This window comes from Phacochoerus africanus, chromosome 16, assembly GCF_016906955.1.
Source record: "Phacochoerus africanus isolate WHEZ1 chromosome 16, ROS_Pafr_v1, whole genome shotgun sequence".
Taxonomy (NCBI): domain Eukaryota; kingdom Metazoa; phylum Chordata; class Mammalia; order Artiodactyla; family Suidae; genus Phacochoerus; species Phacochoerus africanus.
The window spans coordinates 4,810,883-4,837,274 of NC_062559.1; the positions used below are offsets into that span (position 1 = coordinate 4,810,883).

General features: G+C 45.5%; 1 protein-coding gene across 1 annotated transcript; it reads left to right on the forward strand.

The window, feature by feature from the left end:
- Positions 1 to 668: 668 nt before the first annotated feature.
- On the forward strand, positions 669 to 25,189 carry XRCC2 (X-ray repair cross complementing 2). Its single transcript, XM_047763743.1, has 3 exons — positions 669 to 816; positions 14,134 to 14,215; positions 24,190 to 25,189. The coding sequence occupies exons 1-3, from the start codon at positions 778 to 780 to the stop codon at positions 24,909 to 24,911; spliced, it is 843 nt and encodes a 280-aa protein (XP_047619699.1). The 5' UTR covers positions 669 to 777; the 3' UTR covers positions 24,912 to 25,189.
- Positions 25,190 to 26,392: the final 1,203 nt, after the last annotated feature.

Sequence of the window (26,392 nt, forward strand, 5' to 3'; positions counted from 1 at the left end):
GTTTCCGGAACTTGGCACAAGGTCTGGCATATAGCAAATACTCAATATACGTCTACCTTCGTAACATTGTATCTATCTTAATGGGCAGGCATTTGATACCAAATAGTAGCAGAATTCTTCGGCCTCCAAAAAAAGAACTCGATAGCACTTCCTGCTGTGGTGCAACGGGATTGGCAGCGTCTCTGCGGCCACAGGACTCAGGTTCGAACCCCGACTTGGTGCAGTGAGTTAAAGGATCAGGCGTTGGCACAACTGCTGCTCAAATTTGATCCCTGGCCTGGGAGCTCTATATGCCACCGGGTGGCCAAAAAAAAAAAAAAAAAGGCAAGAAGAACTTGATAAATCTTCTGGCTCCCTGTATTTTTAAAAGTTCATTTAAATTTTGTGTACTCTTTTTTTTTTTTCCCAGAATTAACCATGAACAGAGCCAGCCAGGGGCTTTCAACCCAAGAGAGAAAAGAAAAGCCTGCTTGCTCCGTAAATGTTCTGGCTGGTTTTACCTAATAAAAGCAAATTGAAGTTTATGAGAGAGAAGAAAATAAAATCACCAGCTGTCTCCCCGTCTCCTAGGAGACGGGGTCTGACGTCACCCGAGGCGGGGCGGGCACCAGCCCTAGTGCGCAAGCCCGCCGCCTCCGCGGCCGCGCCGGACGCAGTGCGCATGCTCGCGCCGGGTCAGCGGTCCGCGCCTGTGACTGGCTGCGGCGCCCGCGCGGCGCCCTGAGTGGCGCTGCTGGCGGGAAGGTTGAGTGGCTGGTGCGCCGAGCCTCCGGGGCGATGTGTAGTGACTTCCACAGGGCCGAGTCTGGGACGGAGGTGAGAGCCGCCGGGATAGGAGCCGGGGAGACGCGGACAGGGCGGCGGGCGGGCGAGGGAGACCGGAGGGCGCGGGAGGCCGGGGCGCCCCGGGGGGGAGGCAGGCGTGCGGGGCCCGGACGCCGGCGCCCCTGAGCCTCGCCCCCCAAAACCGGTTCCCCCCGGTCTGCGGAGGCCTCAGTGCGAGCACAGGTGGCTGTGAGGTGCGAGCTCTCGATAGCGTTGTGGTCCACACCTGTCCCACGTTGACCTCCGACGTGGTGAGCGGTGCGCGAGAGGCCAGGAAAAGCAGGGGGTCGCCCGTGGAGTTTTCTAGAACAGTGGTTGAGTAGGTCGCGCCACCCTCTCCCTCTATTTTGTCCGTCTTGCTTGTGGCACCCAGCCCTCGCTCTCGCAGTTTACATTAGCCGCCTAAGTACCCAGGGCCTCACAATCCGTTTGAAGCCTGCAAGAATTGATTCGGGAATTGAGCCGGCAAGTATCGAGCCCTCATGATGTGTCACCCGCTGGTCAAGGAACATGAGTAAGAAACGGAAGAGCCCCCGCTGTTGCAGAGCTGGAAATGCGCGTGGTAAATCGTGCTGTGCGTTCGAGGGGTGCGCATCCTAGAAGACTAACTGGGAGGAGGAGGTGTCAGCTGAAGTTTTAGGGACTTGGACGTAGGCTTGGTCAGGAGGGGGTGGCATTTGGAGCAGGGAGTTGCACGTATGTGAGTCCTGCGTTGAGCAAGAGCGTGGCTGGTGTAGGAGAACGGCAAGTAGGTTTTTGTAGTTGGACCAGAGCTCACGAGGGGAAACAGTGTAGGCAAGTAAGTCGAGAAATAGGCAAAGGTGGGTCCTGGAGGATCATTTATACAGACAGGGAGAGGAAGCAATACTCCGAAATACTCCGAGCAAGCTTTTTCTGTAAAGGACCAGATAGGCAACCTTTAGGCTTTGCGGGCCATTTGGTCTCTGTCCGACTGCTCAGCTCTGCAGTTCTCCTGTGAAGGCAGCCAGAGATATGTAAACAGAAGAGCATGGCTGTGGTCCAGGAAACCTTTTATCTATTTTAAACTTTAGGATTTGGCCTGCTGGCCAGAGTTGGCCAACCCTTGCTCTTTGAGAGTCCAGACACTGCTGGGTATAAGAACTGCTCCAGTTACAACCTTACTGAAATGATCATTTGAAACCCAGGTTAAACTCGGATGCTTTCTGCAATCATAGCAAGCCTAGGATCCAAAAAATGAGAGCCCAGAGCAGTCAAATCATTGAACAGAGAATTTAGCATCATATTGTTTGCTTACCACAGCTGTATGGAGATCCTAAGCAAGGTTGCCTCACTCATGTTACTTTGGAGTGTGTGTGTGTGGAGGGGGGGGGGGGAACACACGGGGACCTGAGCTGGGCAGTGGAAGTCCCTTCATTCTTTTTCCTTTTCCTTCTTTTCGAAGTTCCCAGGCCCAAGATGGGACCTGCTTCATAGCAATGACAACACTGGATCCTTTAACCGCTAGGCCACAGGGGAACTCCTCTTTTTCATTTTTGTTGACAAAACCAACTAAGTGCACTCACTGTATGGCGTTACTTAAATTGTTTGGATTCTACTTTCTTTCCTAGTCTATTTTGTGGCTTCTACTTGGAGGCATTGTGTTGAGGAAGATATCTGAAGTCACGAACTAGCCCAAGAAACCAAAATAAGCTACTTTAAAATTTGAATTCACAGGAATAACCACCTTATAAAATAGCTAACCTTTCCCACCTCTTGTGAATAGTAGGGAAAAGACCTTTAGGGTCTTCCAAGAAAACAAAGTTGCAAAGAATTTTTTCTTTTTAAACAGATTCTAGGTGTGCCGTTTATGGCAGGCTAGATAGCAAGTGGAAGCTGTATCTTAAACCCTTGATTTGAAGAAGACCCGCATTGGAGTGCAATTCACCATAGAATATTCTGTTCTTCGCCATACTTTGGCACAGTGGCAGTGGCATTTTTCCTTCCGTATTCCTCTGAGAGTGTTAGAAAAAACCGTGGTGGGATTTTGGTATCATCCAACTATCACCTGCACGTAGTTGTTAAGTAGGGCCGTACCTGACGTTTTCTCAAAAATGCTAATGTACCTTGAGTTTAAAAGAAACTGACAAACAATTCAAGGTGTCTAGTTTTGGTTGTCAAGCTGTTGCTCTTTTTTAACTTTATTCTAATAGTTCTGTTATATTTATTTACTTTCTTTGTTAAAGTAGTACATATTGATGACAGAAAATTCCAGTAGTATTGAAGTGAAAAGTAGGACACTTCTCCCCCCCCCTGCCCTTTTTAAGGGCCACACCCATGGTATATGAAAGTTCCCAGGCTAGGGATTGAATTGGAGCTTCAGCTGCTGACCTACACCACAGCCACATCAACTCGGGATCTGAACCATGTCTGCCCCCTACACCATGGCTCATGGCAGTGCTGGATCCTTAACTCACTGGGCAAGGCCAGGGATGGAACGCACATCCTCATGGATGCTAGTCGGATTCATTTCTGCTCTGCCACAGTGGGAACTCCTGGAAGTTTTCTAATGTCGTCATTTCGGTGTAGCTGAAATGGAGAATGCTGGGCTAGAAGTTCAAAGACCTTGGTTCTAGTCTTGGCTTGGCTGGGAGCCAGCTTAGTGATTTGGGGTAAGTTAGGTGGGTTTTTTTGGTTTGATTGTTTTTTGGCCATGCCCAGGGCATGTGGAACTTCCTGGGCCAGGGATGGAACCCATGCCACAGCAGCAACCCAAGCCACTGCAGTGCCAATGCTGGATTCTTTTCCCGCTGTGCCAGAAGAGAACTTCAAGTACAGTTTTTGTGGGGTTTTTTAACTTAAAAATTTTTTTATTGAAGTGTAGGTCGTTGCTCACAGTGCTGCTTTAGTTTCTGCTGCACAAGGACAGGTTATGAAGCCTCGGCTTCTGTCTTTCTAAAACCAGGGCAGTCGGGTGTGATTTCTCCGTTCCCTTCCAGCTACGCTTCCCCCCAAGTCTTACCATCTGTTAAGTGAAGACTTTGTTCCACCTGTTGCTCAAGCTAAAAACCTTGAATTTGCCCACATTGGTTAGCGAGTTCTGGCCGTTCATATCATGGATTTGACCCCATTTCACTGCCTTTACTCCAGCCATTCCTGTCCCTACTAACCACCACCTGCTTGGTTGTAGTAACTTCCTGACCGGTCTTTGCTCCACCCTGTTCACACTTACTCGATGTATGCCCCCCCCCTTTGTATCCAGAGTGATCCTTTCAAAACCTGTGCAGGCTTTACTCTCAGAGATTTCCAGAAACTTCTGTATCTATAGTAAAATTCAGAATCCTGCTTCCTGCAAGGATGTGTGATTGGCCCTTCAGCCCAACCCATGACCTCGATCTCTTCTGCCTTTCTCAGCTCAACTACCGCTCTCACCCGCACTCTTCTCAGACACACTGGTGGCCTCCATGTTTTGAATGTGCCAGATGTGCCTTTGCACTGTCTGTTCCCTCAGCCTGGATTGCTGTTCCCTCAGACACTGACGTGGCTCACTTCCTCACTTGCATCAAGTTTCTGCTCCCGTGCCCACTTAGACAAACGTGTCTGTCCGGGGTAAGGAGGTCCTTCCTACTGGGGGTCTTGGTTCCTTTGCCCTGTTTATTCTTCCTGACGCGCCCCTGCGGTCTTGTGTTGGGTCTTGTGTTGTTTACGTGCTGTGTTCCTCCCACCCCCGCCGTTTCAGGATCCCGAGCCATTCCAGATTTTGTTCTCTCTTGGATTTACCCCTTTAAGTCTCAGGATTTAGAACAATGTTTACCCCACACCTGGTGCCCGGTAATCATTTAATGATACATTTTATGCCTTCCTCCTCTTCCCCTCTCTCTGCCTTGCTTTATGTGTCATTGAAAAAAACAAGAATTCACAGAAACTCCTTTTTTTTTTCTTCTGTTGTCTGTTACTGATTTCTAGTTTGTCTCCATTGTGGTCAAACACACTCTGTATGATTTCAGTTCTTGTAAATTTATTGAGGTTTGTTTTATGACCCAGGATGTGATCTGTCTTGATGAATGTTGCACGGGCATTTGGACGAGAGGCACATTCTGCTCTTGTTGGGCAGAGCGTTCCGTGTGTGAGCTGGATCCCGTTGGTTGTGTTGTCCAGATCTTCCAGTGAGTCACCTGGTTGCTGAGAAGTGGGTTTTGAAGTTCCAGCTGTAATTGTGAATTTGTCTGTTTTTTCCCTTTCATCTGTATGAGTCTCGCTTCATGTTTTTTTAAGACTCTGCTATGTATACATTTAGGTATGTGTGTCTTCCTCGTGGGCTGATCCTTTTATCATTCTGTAGTGTCCCTCTTTGTCTCTGGTCATTTTCTTTGCCCTGAAGTCTACTTTAAAGTAATATAGAAACTCCTGCTTTTTCATCAAGTCTGTATTTATAAAAGTATATGTACTTGTTTTCTCTGAATTCTTCTTGTAAAGTAAAAGAAATATTTTTGCTTCTAAGAAAGGGCAGCCTCTCCACTGTGCTGTGGATTCCATCTCCTCCCCACCATGTCCCATCCTCCCATCAGGGACGTCACTGCTACGATCGTCCCAATCCTAAAACCGTTCTTCTTTGTCTGCTGCATCTGCAAGCTTTTTACCGGTCATTTCCATCAGCATCCTAACATGAAACAATAAAAACAAACCAATAAAACTTCCCTGGACATCAGAACTCCATCCAGCCCCACCCTCTCACTCCTCAGCAGAGCAGTTATTTGTGTCCCGTGCCTGCACCTCCTGTCTCACTCGCTCTTCAGCCCACCATATGTGGCTCCTGTCTCCATCTTCCGCTAAAGCTGCTCCTGTCGAAGTTGTCATCGACCTTTCTGCTGCTGGATGCTCATTTCTAAGTGCCCCTCCTACTAGACCCGAAGGAGCAGGACGTGTAGGTACTTGCTGCAGGTGGGCGCACTGTCAAGACCCAGGGAGGGGCTGCTCAAGGTGTGTCTAGTTCCGCTCTCAGAAGAACCCACTGGAAAAATCCCTCCTTCCTGGGGAACAGCGGATGACAGGCTGGGAGAATCCACCAGGAGTGTTTCTCGAGGGGCTCTCCTCACATACAAGAGGATCAGGGACAGGTGTGTGTGTATGCATGTGCACGCGTGAGTGTGTGCGCTTCTTGCAACGTTAAGCTGCAGTTTTGATTCTGTGCTTTGTTGTCTCTTTCTGGGATCTTGAGTGCAGTTGATTTTTCTGTCAAAATGAAATTTTGAAGCACAGTCTGGTAAAACTTCCTAGTGAAATCTTAAGTATACATTTAATGCAATTACTAATTTGTGGGATGTCACAAATTTAAAACTTAATCCTTATAAATTCTGCTAGAAATTTGGCTTGGGTACATAGAGTAGTTTTTGCTTGACTTTTTATATATCTATTTTCCTTTTCTTCTTATAGGATGATTGCTTTTTACAAAGTATTAGTTAAAAAGGCAGTAACTCTTCAGGGAATATACTTAGAAAAGATGGGATTTTACTATTTGGTATTTGAATAACAGTTGTCTTTTCCATACAATTTAGACAAAAGCTTTATGGAGAGCCAGGCCTAGTACTCTGCCCTGAAGGGCAGTTGAATTTTCTAAGTGGCAGAGGAGCCTAACTTCGCAAGTGGAAAAGAATTAGTCCTTTAATATGAGGGACGACCATGACAAGGGCCAGAGTTTGCCTTGGTCGCGTGCATGTTAACCCAGCTGCTGATTTCCCTGCCTTCCTCCTCATTCTAGTTCCTCTCTTACTTTCTCTGTGTTATAGTTACACGTCTTTGCCTGGAGTGAATTTCTCTGCATTTCTGTAGTAAAACTACTAAGAATTGTATTCAGTTTGTAGGTGAAAAATCCAGGCCTGTTTGGGGGCAGGGGTGGGAATATTTGGTTTAGAATGTTGACTTCTTAGGTAGACTTTTATACTGAGCCGATTTGAAACCTTGCTACTGGGGTATGTCTGAAGACAGATTTAATCTCAAAAGGTCAGGGGAAATGAGCCTTTAGCCAAAACAATGATATACATGTTTGTCTTAATGTCATTCATTTCTGGTTCATTTGATCTTTAAGCGCTCCTTCCTGCTCCAGCGTAAGGATTTTCGTAATCAAATGTTTTAGAACATGTGTATTATATGTTTTCTCCTCGACAGGCACTGAAGGTATAGGATTGCCTGTGAAATAGACTTTTGTTAATGAGTAGTAAGAACTTCGCTAATAGCTGTGAGAATCCTCGTGGGCTTTTGTTTGGTAGATATTTGCATTGAGTGTCCAGATGTGAACATCGGTATATTGGAGGTTCTCTTTTACTCTCCGTCCTTCATCCAAGGCTGTCCACCTGTGACCTGGTGTTACCTTCAACTGAGCAGACAGCTGCTGAGTTTCTGCCCAATGTAAAGCGTTTGGAGTTGGACGAGCCTCGACAGATGCTTTCCTTTTAAGCTCTTCCGTCCAGGCCGGCCAGGGAGACTGGCTGGTGACTGGCGGTGGCCTCGAGGAAGGTGTGGAACTTCCATTTGGTCTGGAGCCTGGGCCTTCGGGAATTCAGTGGCGAGAACAGGGAAAGGCCATTTCAGGTGGAAAGAAGAAGAGTGTTTCTCTAACAGAGAATGTTTTGTATGTCCCCAAAAGAACCGTATGCTGACTCCTTCAAAATTAAAGGTGTCTCTCGCACACGTTAGAATTGACTCTCCCTTTTTTTGCCGCCACAAGGCCGCATGTTTATTTCTATTTAGCACCTACTGTCGTGTACTTGTTTTCACCTTTTGACTCTCTCTGTTAAATTCTTTGGGACTAGGAATGGTGTCGGCTGTATCCATTTGTCCCCAGCACTGAATACCCCTGACTTGCCTGAAGGTTTACCAGTGAACTTCTCTGTAATTGAGAATCACCCCTTTTGCAGGCTGTATACTTGCTCCGGTATTGATGTTGCTGTTGAGAACATGTGGGGCTCCTTGTGGTGTTAGGGGTAATGATTGAGAGAGGCCGGCAGATGAGTTAGCTCTTCAGCTGAGCAGGTCCAAAAACCCGTGTCTGTGGATTTGTCAGACTCCGAGATACTGACTGTGAGGCTCTATAGCCCAGGGAAAGAATTCCAGGCGAGGGGAGCCAAGGAGACCTCAGTTAAATCCTGACTCTGGCATCCACTAGTTTTCTCATCTGAAAAAAGAATGATAACAAATAGAGTTAATGTGGCAATTAAAAGAGATAATGTATATAAATTATGTACCACTGATACTACAGCAAGTACAAATAGTAGCTATTATTACATAGCTATTGTTATGATAATAAAACTTAGCAGATACTGATTTGCAAACCAAATGCCAAATCTGTTAATTTACAATATTGGTGAAACTGCCAAGTAGACTAAAATTGTTGTGTCCTCTGTGTATTCTTTTCCAGTTAGGAAATTTGGGCTCAGAAATGTTGCTTAGAGAATCCAGAGAACTAGTTGAATTATCTTAATAGCTACTGTCACCAAGCTCTGTTTGCCTGACGCGTTAATCCTCCCTGAAAGGATTAAACTGTCTGTCAAGCAGAACTTGGGTTCCCTTTACCCTGGCTTAACTGACTCTGTCTGCAGAAAGTCCAGATTGATTATATCTGCTTTCAAGTCATTCTCAGATCTGGGCAACATCATTCATTTTATCTAACAATCTTATGCCACATTTTTTAGGTTATTTATTTGTTTTTTTTGCTTAGGTTTAGAAGATACTTCATCCCATTAAGTGACTTCCTTAAATTATTAATATTACCCATTTATTTGTAAGGGCTCATCTATTTCCAAGATCTAGGAGGTACTTCCACTCCCTCCATTCAGTATGCCCTATTTTGGACACTGTGAAACATTGTTTTGAGGGAGTTTGTGGCACAGCAGAAACGAATCTAGCTAGTATCCATGGGTTCAATCCCTGGCCCCGCTTAGTGAGTTGGGGATCTGTCGTTGCTGTGAGCTGTGGTGTTGGTCGAAGATGTGGCTCAGATCCCATGTTGTTATGGCTGTGGTGTAGGCTGGCATCTATAGCTCCGATTCGACCCCTAGCTTGGGAACCTCCATGTGCCTTGAGTGCTGCCGTAAGAAGACAACCCCCCAAAAAAAACCCCACATTGTTTTGAAATTTCTCAGTGATAGATGGTTTTCATCATTTGAAGATGAATTTGATTTTTTTTTGATAGGCAAGAAATAGATTTATTAGGATGGGACACTTGTGAGAGATGCAAGCGGGTAGCAGGGAGGCTCTGCCGAATTTGACTTCTTAATAATAGTGGAAAGTCAGATGCACATTGGCAGAGTCAGCCAGTTTGGTAAGAGGAGTAATACCATCTTTGCCTGAGAGCCATGTCCATACAATTGTAGTAATTTTTGAATGCTAAGGAGGAATTCCCAAGAGGAGGATTCTGCAATATGTTGAGCAGGGGCAGTAAGAGAAAGCAATTGGAGACACGTCTCAGTCAGTCCTTCTGAAGAGGATGCTGGTGATTCGCGTACGCTTTGGAACAACATTTTGTGGTGTTTTCACATGTTGCATCTGATCCCGGAAAGTTTTTCTCTTCTCCTTCTGGCTGGACTCTCAACCTTCTAACTCAGTGGTTCTCATACTTTTTGGCCTTAGGACTGCATTTCACATTTAAAATTTATTCAGAATCTCAAAGAGCTGTGGTTTTTGCTTGTTTGTTTTTTGACTGTAATAGATGTAGCATTACGTTAGTTTCAGGTGGACAGCCCAATGATCCAGTACTTGTGTACTGCAGAATGACCACGGAGTTCCAGGTCACACCCATCACCAAAGGAGCTTCTGTGTGGGTTACATCTATCAGTGGAACGGAGAGATTTAAAATATTTATACTCAGGGAGTTCCCATCGTGGCTCAGTGGTTAACGAATCCGACTAGGAACCATGAGGTTTTGGGTTCGATCCCTGCCCTTGCTCAGTGGGTTAACGATCCGTTGCCGAGAGCTGTGGTGTAGGTTGCAGACGCGGCTCGGATCCCGCGTTGCTGTGGCTCTGGCGCAGGCTGGTGGCTACAGCTCCGATTTGACCCCTAGCCTGGGAACCTCCATATGCTATGGGAGCGGCCCTAGAAAAGGCAGAAAGACCAAAAAAATAAATAAATAATAAAAATTAAAATTAAAATATTTACATTCATGTACCAGTGATGATAATAAACTCACTGAATATTATCATAAATATTTTAATGAAAAATAGCTATTTTTCTAAATAAAAATGTAGTGAGGAGTGACGTTGTTTTGCATATTTGCAAATTTCTTTACTGTTTGGCTGAATAGAAGTTAATTGGGTTCTCATCTCTCCTCTTCCAATCTATTATTGTATTGTCTGTCTGTCTGTCTTTTTAGGGATGCACCGGAGCATGTGGAGATTCCGAGGCTAGGGGTCCAATTGGAGCTGTAGCTGCCAACCTACGTCACAGCCACAGCAACCCCAAATCCAAGCTGCCTCTGCGACCTACACCACAGCTCACGGCAACACCGGATCCCTAAACCAATGAGCGAGGCCACGGATCGAACCTGCATCCTCATGGATCCTAGTAGGATTTGTTTCTGCTGAGCCACAACGGGAACTCCAGTCTATTACTGTAAGTTGTTCTGGTTAAAGTATATGAGGACTGTCTGGTCTTGAACAGACATTTAGCTGAAAGAGTGAGGAGTGTTTTAAGAGCTTTTCAGACAATTGTGGATATTCTTCTTTGATACTTTACCAAAACTTTTTTTCCTAAAAGTTAATTGCAACATAGGGTGTGAAATTATACCAGTGACCTTCTCCTATGTGACAGCCCCTCAATCTCTGCAGGACTTGGAGTGACCCTTGCCCAGGAATCGTGGGTCATCAGGGGACACTGGTTCCCTGACTTGGGAAGACCTTCCAAGTCCTGACACAGCACTTTACGTAATTGTGCCCCCACATCACACTTGTTAAAATCTCCAGTGATGTCACCAGCCCCTTACATATTGAGGCGCTGTCAAGCTCACAGTTGTGGATAAAAGTTTTCCAAAACTCAGTTTTTATCATTGGCAACAAATACTGTCAGTGACTTCCCTTAAAGTGACAGGCTCACTGTCTTCATTTTCAATAAAGTGTCTGCCAGATACCGAAGTGTGTATAATCATAATTTGTCTATCATTTGTTTTTTAAAATAAAAGTTTGTTGTAGGAAAAAGTACCCAGCTCAGATAATCATACATTTCCTCAAGAAGAATCCTTGTATTTTGGAGCAAAAGTGCTTTCTTTATCTGTATATGAAGTGGGGGGAAGTCCCAAGACTGCCTTGACTTTGGACACCGATGGCAGAGTTCCAGGTCCACCAGACCTCGCTCGTCCTGACACTAACTGCAAGTTGGGGGGGTCCCGAGACCACCCTCAGGTTCAGTGATTTGCCAGGAGCATTTACAGAGTACGCTTGGTTCCGGTTTATAACAGCAAAAGGATGCAGGTTAAAATCAGCCCAGAGAAGAGACAGGGACAAAGCTCAGCCTTCCAGATGTGGAGCTGCCAGTTGTCCTGCCCAGTGGAGCAGGGACAGTGCTCTTTCCCCAGCGGGAGTGGGGACAGTATGCCAACCCAGGGAGCTTACCTGCACTTGGGGGTCCAGGGTCTTTGTGCGCTTCTGTGTGTGGACGTAGTCACCCGAACAGCTGGCCTGTCTCCAGCCCGCTGATACCAAAACTGACCCAAAGCCCTCACCTTACCTCCCGTTGTTAGACCACCTCCTGTGGCTCAGGCCCCAGCAAACAAGGACACTTGTATCAGTGGGATATTCCAAGAGGCCTAGAGATTATCTCCCAGGAGCCAAGGGTAAAGGCCAGACCTCTCTTGGCTCAAGGTTAAATTCTTTCTTACTAGCATGCTTCCCCTGTCTTCATGGGCAAAATTTTAAAAGTACTTAAAGGTAATGATTTAATAGAACCAGTATTTTTTTACTGCCTCATCAAAAACATTTTTATGTAAAATAGTTTTGCTTGTTTGGCTTTTTATTTCTACAAGTGGTGAAGGATACCATTAGTTGGTGTGCTAACACGGCTTAATCCCGTTGCCTCGATTGTGCTGGGTGCCAGCAGTTCAGCCCACCTTGGCTGTTGCACCCTCAGTGCAAGTGTCAGCTTAGTGAAAAAGACAAGTAATGTCTTTGTATTTATGGAAATAATTGACCAAAGGGCACCCTCAGAATCTCTGCCTAACTCAAAGCACTCTTTCCTGTGTGGTTAGCCATCCTTAGGTTGTTTTGTAATGAAATCTCATCTCCTAGAGGACCTACTGCAGGTTCTTTGAGGGTCGCTTCATTGTCTTCATTTCTATAATTTCTGTTTTACCTGCCATAGTGCTTTGTCCATTAAATAGACATTCAGTAAATATTTGCCAGGTGTTCCCATTGTGGTGCAGTGGGAATGAATCCAACTAGTATCCCTGAGGATGCAGGTTTGATTCCTGGCCTTGCTCAGTGGGTTATGGATCTGGCATTAACGTGAGCTGTGGTGTCGGTCACAGATTTGGCTCCGATCTGGTGTTGCTCTGGCTGTGGTGTAGGCTGGCAGCTAGAGCTCCAATTCAATCCCTAGCCAGGGAACCTCCATATGCCGCAGGTGTGGCCCTAAAAAGCAAAACTAATAAATAAATATTAGGAGTTCCCGTCGTGGCGCAGTGGTTAACGAATCTGACTAGGAACTTTGAGGTTGCAGGTTCGATCCCTGCCCTTGCTCAGTGGGTTAAGGATCCGGCGTTGCCGTGAGCTGTGGTGTAGGTCGCAGACATGGCTCAGATCCTGCGTTGCTGTGGCTCTGGCGTAGGCCGGCAGCTACAGCTCCCATTCGACCCCTGGCCTGGGAACCTCCATATGCTGCGGTAGCAGCCCAAGAAATGGCAAAAAGACAAAAAAATAATAATAATAAGTAAATATTAGCCAAATTAATGTCTAGAACCTTTCTGTCGCTGCAGGAAATCTTTTACAAAGGGTCACTGCTTTTCTCCCCTTTCCGCTGTGCTTTTTTGTGTAGTAGAGAAGGGTTGTCCAATCTGTGCTCATTCCTTAGGCCCTCGAGAATCAACTCCGATTACATTTTCCGTGTTGACATTTCAACCTTTCTTGAATTCTGCCTGCCCCGGTTCTAATTCCTTCTGTCTTGGAGCAGGCACTCCTCCAGGTTAGTGTGACAAACTCCAGTCTTTTCTCCACATCTGGCTTTGTTCTCAGATCCACCCCCTAGTAGCCACAGAGAGCTGTGTGAATGCTGGTAACCCAGCTCAGGCTTACCTCGTGCTCACGCTGTGCCAGGCACTCGTGCAGCACCGTGAACCTCAGCAGTCCTGTGAGGGAGATGCTGTTTGTGTTGCTCACTTTATTGATGAGAAACCTCAGGCCTGGAGAAGTGACCTAGCAGGTCACATTCTGGAGTCCCAGCTGTCTCCTTGCAACTGTTCCAGATTGCTGCTGCTGCTGCTTTTTTTTTTTAACAATTTTATTTTTTTCAGTCTTTTTAGGGCTGTACCCATGGCATATGGAAGTTCCCAGGCTAGGGGTTGAATCAGAGCCACAGCCACCGCAATGCCAGATCCAAGCAGAGGCTATGGCCTATGCCGCAGCTCAAGGCAGCGCCAGATCCTCAACCCCCTGAGCGAGGCCGGGGATACAACCTGCATCCTCATGGATACTGTGAAGATTCGCCTCTGCTGAGCCGTGACGGGAACTCCAGATGGCTTCTTAAAACCCCCTCCTCCTAGCTACGAGCCAAAGGGCAAGCTCCTGACTGTGGCATCCAAGACCCACTCCTGTGATCTGACTTGTGTTCTTTGAGGACGTCATCATCTGCTTGGTTTGTGCCACGAGCTCTACTGCCCACAGTGCTATTTACAGCCTTTGCACCTTGGCTAATGTTGTCCCATCCGCCAGGTGTGCCGGCCTGGGCCCTGTTCACCTCCCGGATTCGGGGGGGGAGCCTGCCTTTCTCACCTTTGCCTCTCCTCCCCTCCTGTCCTCTGGGTAAGGAGCTGACAATGTAGCGGGCAGGCCAATTCGAAGCTGGTAACCAGTGTGGTAAGTACAGTGAGAGGAGGGTTGTAGCAAGGCAGCGTCACACGTCACTATTAGCAGTTTGGTCGTGTATCTGAGACTGCTGTCCCTACGTGCAACGGAACAGTAAGTAAGTAAGTCTGAATACTTGGACACACTTTTTCTCCTCAATTTTATTTCCTATTTCATATTTGCCTCCAAATCCTCACATTATGAAAAGTCTTAAGGATTTTGGGAAATTGTATAAATGTCAATTTGTAGGATTTTCTATTTTTAGATAATGAGTTTTCCTTTTTTTTTTTTTCCTCCCTTTTGCAAGCTCCTTGCCCGACTGGAAGGTAGAAGTTCCTTGAGAGAAATAGAACCCTGTCTGTTTGCTGATGAAGATTCACCCGTGCATGGTAAACACACAATCTCAAGCCGAATAAAGGGTCATGAATGACGTTCTATAAAACATGGTCTCAAGCCAAAGAGGGTCGTAAGTTACGTTTTGTAAAACAGGCTTTTCTCTGACACGAATTCATACACACATATATTCACACACACTTGTAGCCAGAGCCTATGTAGGTTAAACTGTGAAATTAAAAACTGAGAAAGAGGAGTTCCCGTTGTGGCTCCATGGTTAACGAATCCAACTAGGAACCATGAGGTTTTGGGTTCGATCCCTGGTCTTGCTCAGTAGGTTAAGGATCTGGCATTGCTGTGAGCTGTGGTGTAGTTTGCAGGCGCGGCTCGGATCCCATGTTGCTGTGGCTCTGGTGTAGGCTGGTGGCTACAGCTCCGATTGGACCCCTAGCCTGGGAACCTCCAGGTGCCACAGGTGCAACCCTAGAAAAGGCCAAAAAAAAAATTTTTTTTTTAAAGTTAAAAAAAAACCTGAGGAAGAGATCCTGACAAACACACTTTTAAGCCTTCATTATTTACGTCAGATGCGATGAAGTTGGTAAAAATTGACTGTTCTGTAGTAAACCTTCAGAACAACCTTGTATCCCAAACAAGAGGGAAATACGGACCCACTCGCTCTGTTAGCGCTTCTGCACGAGGGAAAACCTAGAAAGAAGGTCATGCGGTTCTTTTTTAATGGAACCGCCTTAAAGAGAGAAAATTCACCCGTTTAAGTGTACAGTTCACACACTTGTGCGTCTGTCACCAGAGTCAATTCTAGAATATTTTCTTTACCCCCAAAAGAAACCCTTACCTATTAGCAGTCACTCCCCCTCCCCCCCCCAGCTACAGGCAGCCACTCATCCAGTTGCTGCCTCTGTAGATTTGCCTTTGCTGGGCCTTTCATATACTTGGAATCATATAATATGTGGTCTTTTGTGACTGACTTCTTTCACTTTGCTTTTCAAGATATCATGTTGCAGCATGTATCAGTAGTGCATTCCTTTTTATTGAAGAATATTCTATTGTATCCGTTCATCAGTTGATGGACATTTAGGTTGCTTCAACTTTTTTTTTTTTTTTTGGCTTTTTAGGGCCACACCTGCGGCATGTGAAGGTTCCCACGCTAGGGGTCTAATCAGAGCTACAGCTGCCAGCCTACACCACAGCCACAGCCATGCCAGATCTGAGCTGCATCTGCAACCTACACTACAGCTCACGACAACGCTTAACCCACTGAGCGAGGCCAGGGATCAAACCTGCAACCTCATGGCTCCTAGTTGGATTCGTTTAAGCTGCACCACGACAGGAACTCCAGGTTGCTTCTACTTTTTGATTGTTATGAATAATGCTGCTACGATTATTTTGTGTGCAAGTTTTTCTGTGGAGATGTATGTTCAGTTTTCTTGGGTAAAACCTGCAAGAGGAACTGCTAGGTTGCATGGTAACTCTGTTTAATATCTGGTGAGATTGCCAGACTGTTTCCAAAGCAGGTGCTTTGAGAATTGCCAGATTTTCCTTGCCACCATCAGCAAAGTGTATAATGGTTCCAATTTCCCCACATCCTGCTAACATGTTACTGTGTGTCTGTTTGATTTTAGCCTTTCTAGTGATTTTGAAGTGATACTTAGTGTGTTTTTGATTTACATTTCCCTTATGGCTAATTGTGTTAAGGATCTTTACATGTGCTTTTAGGCAATTTGTGTATGTAATTTGAAGAAATTTCATATTTCTTGCCAATTTACAAAATTGGGTTGTCTTTTAATTGTTGAGTTGTAAGATACTCCAGATACAAGTCCTTATCAAATACATATGCAGATATCTTACAAATACATATACAGATATTTTCTCCCATTCTTTTTTTTGGTTTTCTTAGGGTTGCACCCGAGGCATGGGAAGTTCTCAGGCTAGCGGTCGAATTGGAGCTACAGCTGCTGGCCTGCACCACAGCCACAGCAATGTGGGATCTGAGCCACGTCTGCAACCTTCACCACAGCTCACGGCAATGCTAGATCTTTAACCCACTGAGGGAGAGCAGGGATTGAGCGCAAGTCCTCATGGACACTAGTCAGATTCGTTACCGCTGAGCCACAACAAGAACTGTTGTCTCCCATTCTTTTCACTGTCTTTGTCTTTTCACTATTTTGTTGGTCTCCACTGAAGCACAAAGTTATTACGTTTCATGAAGTCCATCAACTTATCTTTTTTTTTGGCCTCTTGGTGGCATACAGAGTTCCCAGGCCAGGAATCAGTTGAGACCTGAGCCACAGCTGTGGCAACGCTAGATCCTTAACACACTGTGCTGGGCTGGGAATCAAACCTGAGTCTTGGCTCTATAGAAACACTGCCCATCCCCTTGCACCACAGCAGAAACTCCCCACTTAACAGTTTTTTCTTGCTCATGTTTTTGGTAGCTTATCTAAGAAGCCATTTCCTAATCCAAGGTCAAGATGATTTACAGCTTTTGGTGTTATTGTAACTAATTCTGTTTGCAGTATTTTCCTTTTTTTTTGTCTTTTGTCTTTTTAGGGCCACACCTGTGGCTTAAAGAGTTTCCCAGGCTAGGGGTCTAATTAGAGCAACAGCTGCCAGGCTAAACCAGAGCCACAGCAGTGCTGGATCCAAGTTGCATTTGCAACCTACACCACAGCTCATGGCAATGCCAGATCCTTAACCCACTGAGTAAGGCCAGGATCACACCTGCAATCTCATGGTTCCTAGTCAGATTTGTTAACCACTGAGCCACGACGGGAACTCCTGTTTTCAGTATTTTCTGATCAGAGAACATACTTCTGTCATTTCAGTCTATTTAAATGTATCGAGACTTGTTTTATGGCCACACGTATGGTCTATCCTGGAGAATGTTCCATGTGCACTTGAGAAGAATGTTATTCTGCTATAGTCGGGGCAAGAGTTTTATTGATGTTTCTTAGTTCCAGTTGGGTTTTAGTGTTACTCAGGTATTCTGTTTCCTTGCTGATCTTCTGTTTAGTTCTTTCCATTATTGAAAGCAGGGTATTGAAGTCTCCAACTAAGGGTGATTTGTCTGTTTCTTCCTTTGATTCTGTTAGTTTTTGCAGGTTCCATGTATTTTTGGCTACATACACGTTTATCATCATTATTATATCTTATTGATGGATTGGCTTATTTATCATTTATAGAATGCCCTTCTTTGTCACCTCACCCATTAGGATGGCTACGGTCAGACAACCAAAATGACAGGTATTGGGGAGGTGGGGTACAGATTGTTCTTTGGTGATGGGACTGTAAGATGGTGCAACCATTATGGAAAACAGTCTGAAGGTTCCTCAAAAAATGAAAAATAGAACTACTCTCTGACCCACCCAGTTGTCCTTCTGAGTATATATCCAAAAGAATTGAGAGGAGAGTATTAAGCTAATATTTGCACACTTGTATTCATAGCAGTACTATTCACAGTAGCTCAGAGGACATGCTATGTGAAATAAGCTGGTCCCAAAAAGAAAAATTCTTTCTGTGTATTTCTTTCAAATTCTCTCATTATACGAGGTATCTGAAATGGTCAGATTCATAGAAACAAAGTAGAATGGTAGTTACTAGGCTCTTGAAAGAGGAGAGAAAGAGAGAGTTGTTTGATGGGTACAGATTTTCAGGTTGCAAGATGGAAAGTTCTGGAGATTCACAACAGGGTGAATGTACTTAACGCTCCTGAACTGTACACTTAAAATGCGTAAGATGGGAGTTCCTGTTGTGGCACGGCGGGTTAAGAACCCGACGAGCATCCCTGAGGAGGCAGGTTCCATCTCTGGCCTCGTTCAGTGGTGGGTTAAAGGATCTGGTGCTGCCATGAGCCATTGGAGGGCGCAGATGTGGCTCGGATCCGGCGTGGCTGTGGCTGTGGTGTAGGCTGGCAGCTGCGTTTCTTCTACCGCAGTAAAAACAAGGTGTCCTTCTTTGTCTCTCAGAACAATTTTTGTCCTAAAGTGTATTTTGTCTGATCATAGTGGCCCCTTGAGCTCTCTTTGGGGTGCTCTTAGCATGGGATTTCTTTTTCTGTCCTTCTGCTGTCCACCTGAGGCTTGAATATAAAGTGTTTCTATTACAGACAACCTGTGGTTGGATCATGATTTTTATTCTGTCAGTCTCTGCCCTTTTTTTGGACTATTTAATCGTTTATTGTTGGTTAAGAAAAGGTGTATGACTCCCATTTGGCATTCGTGTGTGTCTCTCTCTTGTTTATACCTCCTTACTGTCTTCTGTGTTAAAGAGATGTTTCCAGTGTACCGTTTTAATTCCTTGTCATTAGTTTTACTTTATTTTTCCTGAGTTATTTACCTCATGATTACCCTGGGGATTAAATTAAAATCTTAATTTTATAACAGTCTAACTTGGATTAAATATCATCTTAATTTCAATATTTTATATAAGCTTTGCTACTGTGTAGCTCCTTCCACCCCCATCCTCGGCACTGTTGTAATTTACATATTTGTACTTTGTATGCCCTTAAACACACTTAACATTATTACCTAGTTAAAATCACAGTACTTACTGCACTTTTTCCTTAAATCAGATGAAGAAAGAATTACAGAGGTAAAGCACCTGTGCTCTCTTATATTTCCCTTTGTGGTTATCTTTACCTGGGTGCTTATTTACTCATTTGGATTGAAGTCACTCTCTCCTACCGTTCTCTCATTCAGCTGAGGACTCCCTTCAGTATTTCTGTAGAGCAGATCTGTGAGCCAAAACGAAAATCTGGACTGTTAACACTAACTGACGAATTTTGATCAAACGTATTAGAGGATTGAACTGTCTTTTTGTTTTATCAGAAAGAATATTATGAAGTTGAACCTTGTAAAACTGGGTTGAGGAGTTCCTTTTGTGGCTCAGCAGTAACAAACCCAACTGGTGTCCATGAGGATGCATGTTCGATCCCTGGCTTTGTTCAGTGGGTTAAGGATCTGGTGTTGCCCTGAGCGGTGGTGTAGGTCGCAGACACAGCTTAGATCTGGCGTTGCTGTGACTGTGGGGTAGGCCGGCAGCTGCAGCTCCGATTTGACCCCTAACCAGGGGACTTCCATATTCTGTGGGTACGGCCTCCAAAAGCAAAAAAAAAAAAAAAACACAAAAAAACCCGGGTTGAAGCATGACTTAATGCACTTCAATATTACATTTATAGAAACTTTTAAAACACCATTATGTTCAGTCACAAACAAAAATGTTTACTTTAAGCTATGATACCTCTTAGAGCTGTGACTTGAGTTAGATGGGTACTCACTGGAGTAACAGCAGTTTATCAAAAACTGTTACAGGGAAGCTCAAGTTGAAGCAGCAAGAGATTTGGGGGTTCCAGGAGTCTAATGCTGCTGTAAACATATTTTTAATGCTTTGTTGGATAGTAGTTCTGCAGTACCGCATGTAAATAAACTCATTACCTCTTCAGTACTGTAACAATTGTAATCTGCAAGTTCAACATACTTGCTATACAATTAGTAGGTTGCTACCAAGATGATAGATATTTTTTGCTTTTCTTTCTTTTCCTTATTTTGAAGGCTCTTCAGATTCGTAAACTCACTCTGACAATCTGTTACCCAAACCCTCCGGCATTCTAGTTGTGAGAGTAACTATCAAGGCCAAACCATCCAGATTTTCCGATTTAGTTTAATTTGTCAAGTGTCATACTGTAGAGGAGTTTTTTGGGGGGTGTTTTTTTCTTTAACTGCAAGTTGTCGTAGTACCTCGGCCGAGGGTGGGACTTTCTGTGCCAGCTCGAAGACCACATGAGAGCGACACCCAGTGCTGTTAGAAGGGCCGTGTCTCTGCTCTAGAAGGTCATGTCTGCTGTGACCTTTGATCTTATGACTAGACAGCAAATGTTTCTAAAATCAATGAACTGACTTCAGTTCATCATTAAACATATTCGTAGGGGGTCTCGTTCAAGGCCTTAGTGATAATATTCATGTGTAACTTCCAGGTTTGCAGATTTTACTTACCCAGTTGTTATAAATGACCTTTTTATCTGCTTTGCTATAAATCTGCAAAAGGAGAGTGTTTTTATCTACCTAATAATTCCTTGGCCAAGCTGAACTTGGCCTCAGTTTAATCTGTGCTGAGCCTCCATATATATGCTGCACCAGCTGTTTCTTAGTTAACGTGAGGATATTTAGGAAGCTTGTTAAGCCATGTAGGAAGGTGCTCCGAAGGCCTTACTCCCCCCAGTTAGGCACCACCTCTCTTGCCAGGAAGATACTTGGCAGAACTATTTTCATTTTTTTCCCTGTTCTGAGAATTCCAGAAAACATTCACAGCACAGTTCGGCTCGGACCAACATCCTGTGGTTCTGTCTCCGTGTGGAGCCCTCCTCTTTTTTCAGAATAGGTGACATTTCTCTTATTGAATTATCTTCATTTGACTCTCTGGCCACGTGAGGCAGTTGAATTTTTTTTACTTTTTGAATGAGCCTGAAGTGTGGCGTCCTTCCTCTGGTTCCTCGGGGATTCCCCGCGTCCTCGTCTGATTCTACGCCTGCTCGGGTGTGGAGGCGGCTGCTGCTCCCTTTGCTGCCTTTTCCGTCTGTCTTCTGAGGATCAGGTTTTGTTTTGGCCGCTCCCGCAGCCTGTGGGAGTTCCTGGGCCAGGGATCAAACCAGAGCCACTTCAGTGACAGTGCTGGGTCCTTAACCCACCGAGCCACCAGGGAACTCCTGGTGTCTCCGTTTTTAAAGCAGGGCTCGTAAAATAATATTTATATTAAATGTGCTTTTGCAAATCATATGTTTACTACTGCAAGGTTACTGTCCTGGACCAGTTCAGTGACCTATTCCCCACTTCTCCCCTGCCATTTTTTTTAACTTTTAGAACTTTGCTGCTGCATTCAATATTATTTAGTATATTTCATTTTCTCGAAGCCTTTTGTGCTCTGTGTAGTTTTTTCCACATAGTTTTCCTATTAAATTTCTGTTTTGTCTGTCTTTGTGCTGACTCCTCCAGCTGTGGATACAGCCCAAGAATTGAGTTTCAGTCTTCTCTCTTAATTTTAGGGTCACCCACCCCCAAAGAGTTTTCTGTTCTGTGTCTATGCAGCTTCCTCCTGGACCACTATACCCAGCCTCTCCGTGCTGTCGTGAGCCTTGCATCCTGGTGGCTGCGGGATGTGTTTACCTGTGATGCCCAGAGATCGTCCTCACTCCCGTTTCGAAAGCTCAGTTCTCGTTAGGACAGTTACGTGATTATGTGAAATGAAAGTCTCTGCTTTGCTGTGTGTTTGCTTTATAACAGTACTTCCAGCCAGTCTCTGGGAACGTTTAAGTCCCACCTTGGGTTTGCTCTTGCCTCCTGAGTCGGGGCCGAAGACTCGATGGAAGTGACGTGTCAGCACGTCTGGGCCCAGGGGCAGCCGTAGGGGCCACGCCAGCATGAACAGATGGTTCCTGTTCTCTCCTCTGTTGGTCCCTCGTCCCAGGCCTTGCTCCCCGGCCTCCTTCACACCTGCTGGCTGCTGAGCAGCGCTGCACTCCCACCCGTGGCTCCCTGCGCACCTGCTCCCTTTCACAAGGCCGTGTGCCAAAGTGGACTTCTGGGCGTTAAGATTAAACATCTTCACCAAATAGGAACTTCCACTTTCATTCTCTCTCTCTCTCTCTTTTTTTTTTATTTTTTTTTGGTCTTTTTAGGGTCGCACTCATGGCATATGGAGGTTCCAGGCTGGGGGTTGAATCAGAGCTACAGCTACTGACCTACACCACAGCCACAGCAGAGCCAGGTCTAAGCCGAGTCTGTGACCTACTCCACAGCTCACAGCAACGTTGGACTCTTAACCCACTGGGCGGGGCCAGGGATCGAACCCATGTCCCCATAGATACTAGTCAGGATTGTTACCACTGAGCCACAGCGGGAACTCCCACTTTCATTCTTCAGGCTTCTTTAATAAAGTTCTTAAGAAGAAAGCATTCTGATTTGTGCTTGTGCTGGGGACAGAAGCAGTGAACAGGGAGCCTCTTCAAGTGAATCGCCAAAGTGCCGTAGCGTGTTGAGTGTGAGGATGGAACATGGTCAGGTTTGCTTCTCCCGCCGCGGGTGGTGCGAGACTCCAGTGTGGTGTGACGTCTTCCCTTTTCGCGTGTCAAGCCCTGTCGAAAGGTTGACCGCTGCTCAGCAGCCTCTGCTGCCGACTCAGGGGAAGGAGAGAGCGTGGCAAGGGGTCTGCTGGTGGTCTCCCTGTGTGCTTCCCCGCAGCCCAGCGTGGCCTCTGCACCACTTCCAGATAACGCTTGCTGGGCTGTGCTTTCAGCCGTCCTTCGAGAACAGCCGTCTTGGTCCAGGGGGATGTTCCTTCGTCTAGTGCACGTGGTTGGTTCTCTTTCTATAACGTAGAGCAGTCAAAGGCTTTTACTTGGGGTGGGGGGGGTTTCCGCTTGGCCCCTCAGGTGTAGAGTAGATGAGAGTGAGCTGAACACCCGGGCTGAACACAGCTTTAGTCACTGTGTTCCCTGTTAACACGAGCAACCATGACAGTTGCTAACGTGAAAACAGCTTTATTTCTCGAGGCTGGAATCTTGGAGAGGGGGGTGTGGGAGAATCTTTTTAATCAAAATTTTGAATTGCAAAATGAATGTATGATCGTAGTGGAAGTTGGCTGAGGTTTTATACGACTGTAAATACGGTATGGTAGCAAATTGCTAGATTTCTTATATGTTATTTGTGAATGTTCCAACATACAGTGGTTTGTTAGTAATACCAGGAAATAAAGTTACTGGATTCTCAGACTTTGTAATTTGTTTGGGGCCTAAGAATATGCATTTTAACACAGTGTTTCCAGTTATGTAGTTGAGCCATAAATTAAATGGCAAACGAACAAGACCAGGCAGGCTGCTGTGTAGAGTGGATTTTGAAAAGCTCTGGAGGTGGATTTCTCCAGGTGCCTTTATGTAATGTGCGCCATCGTCAGTGACCGAATTACTGGCACCTACATAGAAAGAGATGTGAAGTCTTCAGAGTTGAGAGTGGTGGCCTCTGGTTTGTGATGCTAGGAAAATAAGTCACAATGCAGATGTCATTTCAACAAGAGATACTCCCACGGCAGGGAGGAACTGAAGGCAGTTGGGAAATGCGTGGAGGGGCCTTCCCCCGCGAGGTGCCATTGGCGTTTAGAGCCTGAGAGCTGTGGGCTCTTACTGCCCTGAGTGTATGAAACTGCGCAGTCAAGAACTGGTCCACCCCTAAGGCCAGCACTGTGGAGAGCCGCCAGGTGGGGGCTCTGACAACCGTGTGTAACAGAAGCGCGGGGGTGCCCACTGTCCTCCCAGTCCCGGCCCCCTGGTTCCTGCTGCACCCTCTGTAGGGCCTGTCCTCTTCTGTGTGTACCTGTCGTCCTGGCTGTTTCATCTCCAGAGAAGGGAGTGGCAGAGCAGAAGTGGCACCTGTGTCGGGGCAGGAAACTCAGAGCCCCCCAGGCCCCCTCAGACATCCGCCCGGGTCTCCTTGGCTCTTGTGATGCCCGCTGACCTCTCTTGGCAGCGAAGACTGGGCAGGTTTGGAGCCGGGTACGTCGCCTTTTCCACCAGATGGGGTTTTGTATGTAAGGAAAAAGGAGAAAATGGATATTGGATAATCAGCTGCTAGAAATGGTGTGCACCAGTGGCCAGAGCTTTTTAAAAGACCTAGGGCCGTGGCGCTTTCTTGCTCACACTGAGGCATCCCCGAGTTGGTGGGAGGATGTGTGGGAGTGTGCCCAGGAGACCCCCCAGGCTCATTTCAACACCCTGCCATTTCGTCTTTCACATCGTCTTGGCACCAAGTAATGGCCAGTGCCTTTCTCAGAGGTGAAATCGAATGATTTAATTTCCTTATTTGTATTTGCTTATGTGACTCCATTTTGGCAAATGGATTTAGATTTTCCTTCAGAAGAAAAAATTTTCAGTAAGTGTCTTTTTAAACATTTTTGCAGGCATTTTCATTTTGTAGCCTCCCATTACTATGCTGCTGCCTTTTGACTGACATTTTTACATTTTACACAGGTGACATTCTTGAATTTCATGGTCCAGAAGGAACAGGAAAAACAGAAATGCTTTATCATTTAACAGCACGATGTATACTTCCAAAAGCAGAAGGCGGACTGGAAGTAGAAGTCTTATTTATCGATACGGATTACCACTTTGACATGCTTCGGCTTGTTACAGTTCTTGAGCATAGACTGTCCCAAAGTTCTGAAGAAATAATGAAATACTGCCTTGGAAGACTGTTTTTGGTGTACTGCAGTAGTAGCACCCAGTTGCTGCTCACGCTGTACTCTCTAGAAACTCTGTTTTGTAGTCATCCCTCTGTCTGCGTTTTGATTGTGGACAGCCTGTCAGCTTTTTATTGGATAGACCGTGTCAATGGAGGGGAAAGTGTTAACTTACAGGAGTCGACTTTGAAGAAATGTTCTCAACTCTTGGAGAAGCTCGTCAGTGAGTATCGATTGGTGCTTTTTGCAACAACGCAGAGTATAATGCAGAAAACCTCCAACGCAGCAGAAGGGCCTTCTTGTGCCTTTCGTCGCCCCGGTGATGGGGACATAGACTATAGGCCCTACCTCTGTCGAGCCTGGCAGCAGGTGGTAAAGCACAGGGTATTCTTCTCCAAACACGAGGATCCTGATACCAGCAGCCGATTTTCTTTAGTTTCACGTCACTTAAAAAGTAACAGTTTAAAAAAACTCTTCTTCATTATTGGAGAAAGTGGTGTTGAGTTTTGTTGATGTGTATCATGAAATTGTCTGTTGTAGGATAATATGCAGGTTTAAAAAAGTCTTTAATAGGCTAAAATGATTTGATTCTAAGGTTTTCAGTTCTAAGGGAATTTAATATGATATGTCTACACAGACTGGATTTCTTAAACTAAAACAGCAAGACCTCGCACTATTCTGTTCCTAGGTCGTTGAGGATTATTCAAAGTGATGACAACAATCGTATATTAAGTTGTTTTAAAACTAAGATGCAGGAGTTCCCGTCGTGGCGCAGTGGTTAATGAATCCCACCAGGAACCATGAGGTTGCGGGTTCGGTCCCTGCCCTTGCTCAGTGGGTGAACGATCTGGCGTGGCCGTGAGCTGTGGTGTAGGTCGCAGACGCGGCTCGGATCCCGAGTTGCTGTGGCTCTGGCGTAGGCCGGTGGCTACAGCTCTGATTCGACCCCTAGCCCGGGAACCTCCATATGCCGCGGGAGCGGCCCAAGAAATAGCAACAACAACAACAACTACAACAAAAACAAAAAAAAAGACAAAAAAAAACTAAGATGCACATTTTCAGTCCAAATAAAATGGAGTTTTATAACTTTGTGTCACATTTCTGGAGTTTAGTTAAGTACTTGTTTAGGAAAGTTGCAATGCATTTCTGATTTTTCATTTGTAACTCCCTTAAGAAGTTGTGAATTTGGAAAATGTTTCTGTAGAGCTGTTATTTCTGTAAAAGGGATGAAAGCAAGGAGCCTACCCCATCTGCCTTTCACACCAGAGACCATGGAAAGTCAGAGCATTTTGATGTGTGTTACACTGAATTCCGAGATGGAGCCGCATTGTGGTTGCGTTTCTGTTTAATTTTTAGAACACAGGGAAATAAATACCCATTCAAGGAATTCTGTAAAGTTTGAAGTTGTCATCTCCCTCTTGTTAAGTGATAGACAAATGCTAAAACTGTATTAGGAGTTCCCGTCGTGGCTCAGTGGTTAGCGAATCTGACTAGGAACCATTAGGTTGCGGGTTCGATCCCTGGCCTTGCTCAGTGGGTTAAGGATCCGGTGTTGCCGTGAGCTGTGGTGTAGGTCGCAGGGGCGGCTCAGATCCCGCGTTGCTGTGGCTCTGGCGTAGGCCGGTGGTTACAGCTCCGATTCGACCCCTAGCCTGGGAACCTCCATATGCCGCGGGAGCGGCCCAAGAAATGACAAAAGACAAAACAAAACAACAAAAAAAAAACAACTGTATTAGAGCCGAGTATCACTAGTGTTTTCTTACCCATTTAGAACAGTGCAGAGGTGCCTTGGGATGAACTGCTTCCAGCTGAGAGCTGGACAAAGCTCCATGTGCTTTGGTCCAGCAATGGCCAGAAAGGCGAGCCTCCATCTCAAGGAACATGCAAGGTAACGCATTGTGAAGGAGGAAGAAGAGTTCAGAGCTTCAGTTTTTATGTTTTAATCTAATAAAAGATCACATTATATCTACATTTGATATTCAGACTGACCCTGG

What these genes read in the sequence shown, in the direction of transcription:
- XRCC2 (XM_047763743.1), top strand. Translation starts at nt 778, where the DNA reads ATGTGTAGTGACTTCCACAGGGCCGAGTCTGGGACGGAG. An exon ending in GGGCCGAGTCTGGGACGGAG is followed by an intron (nt 817 to 14,133) that starts GTGAGAGCCGCC and finishes CCCTTTTGCAAG; the next exon opens with CTCCTTGCCCGACTGGAAGG. An exon ending in TGAAGATTCACCCGTGCATG is followed by an intron (nt 14,216 to 24,189) that starts GTAAACACACAA and finishes CATTTTACACAG; the next exon opens with GTGACATTCTTGAATTTCAT.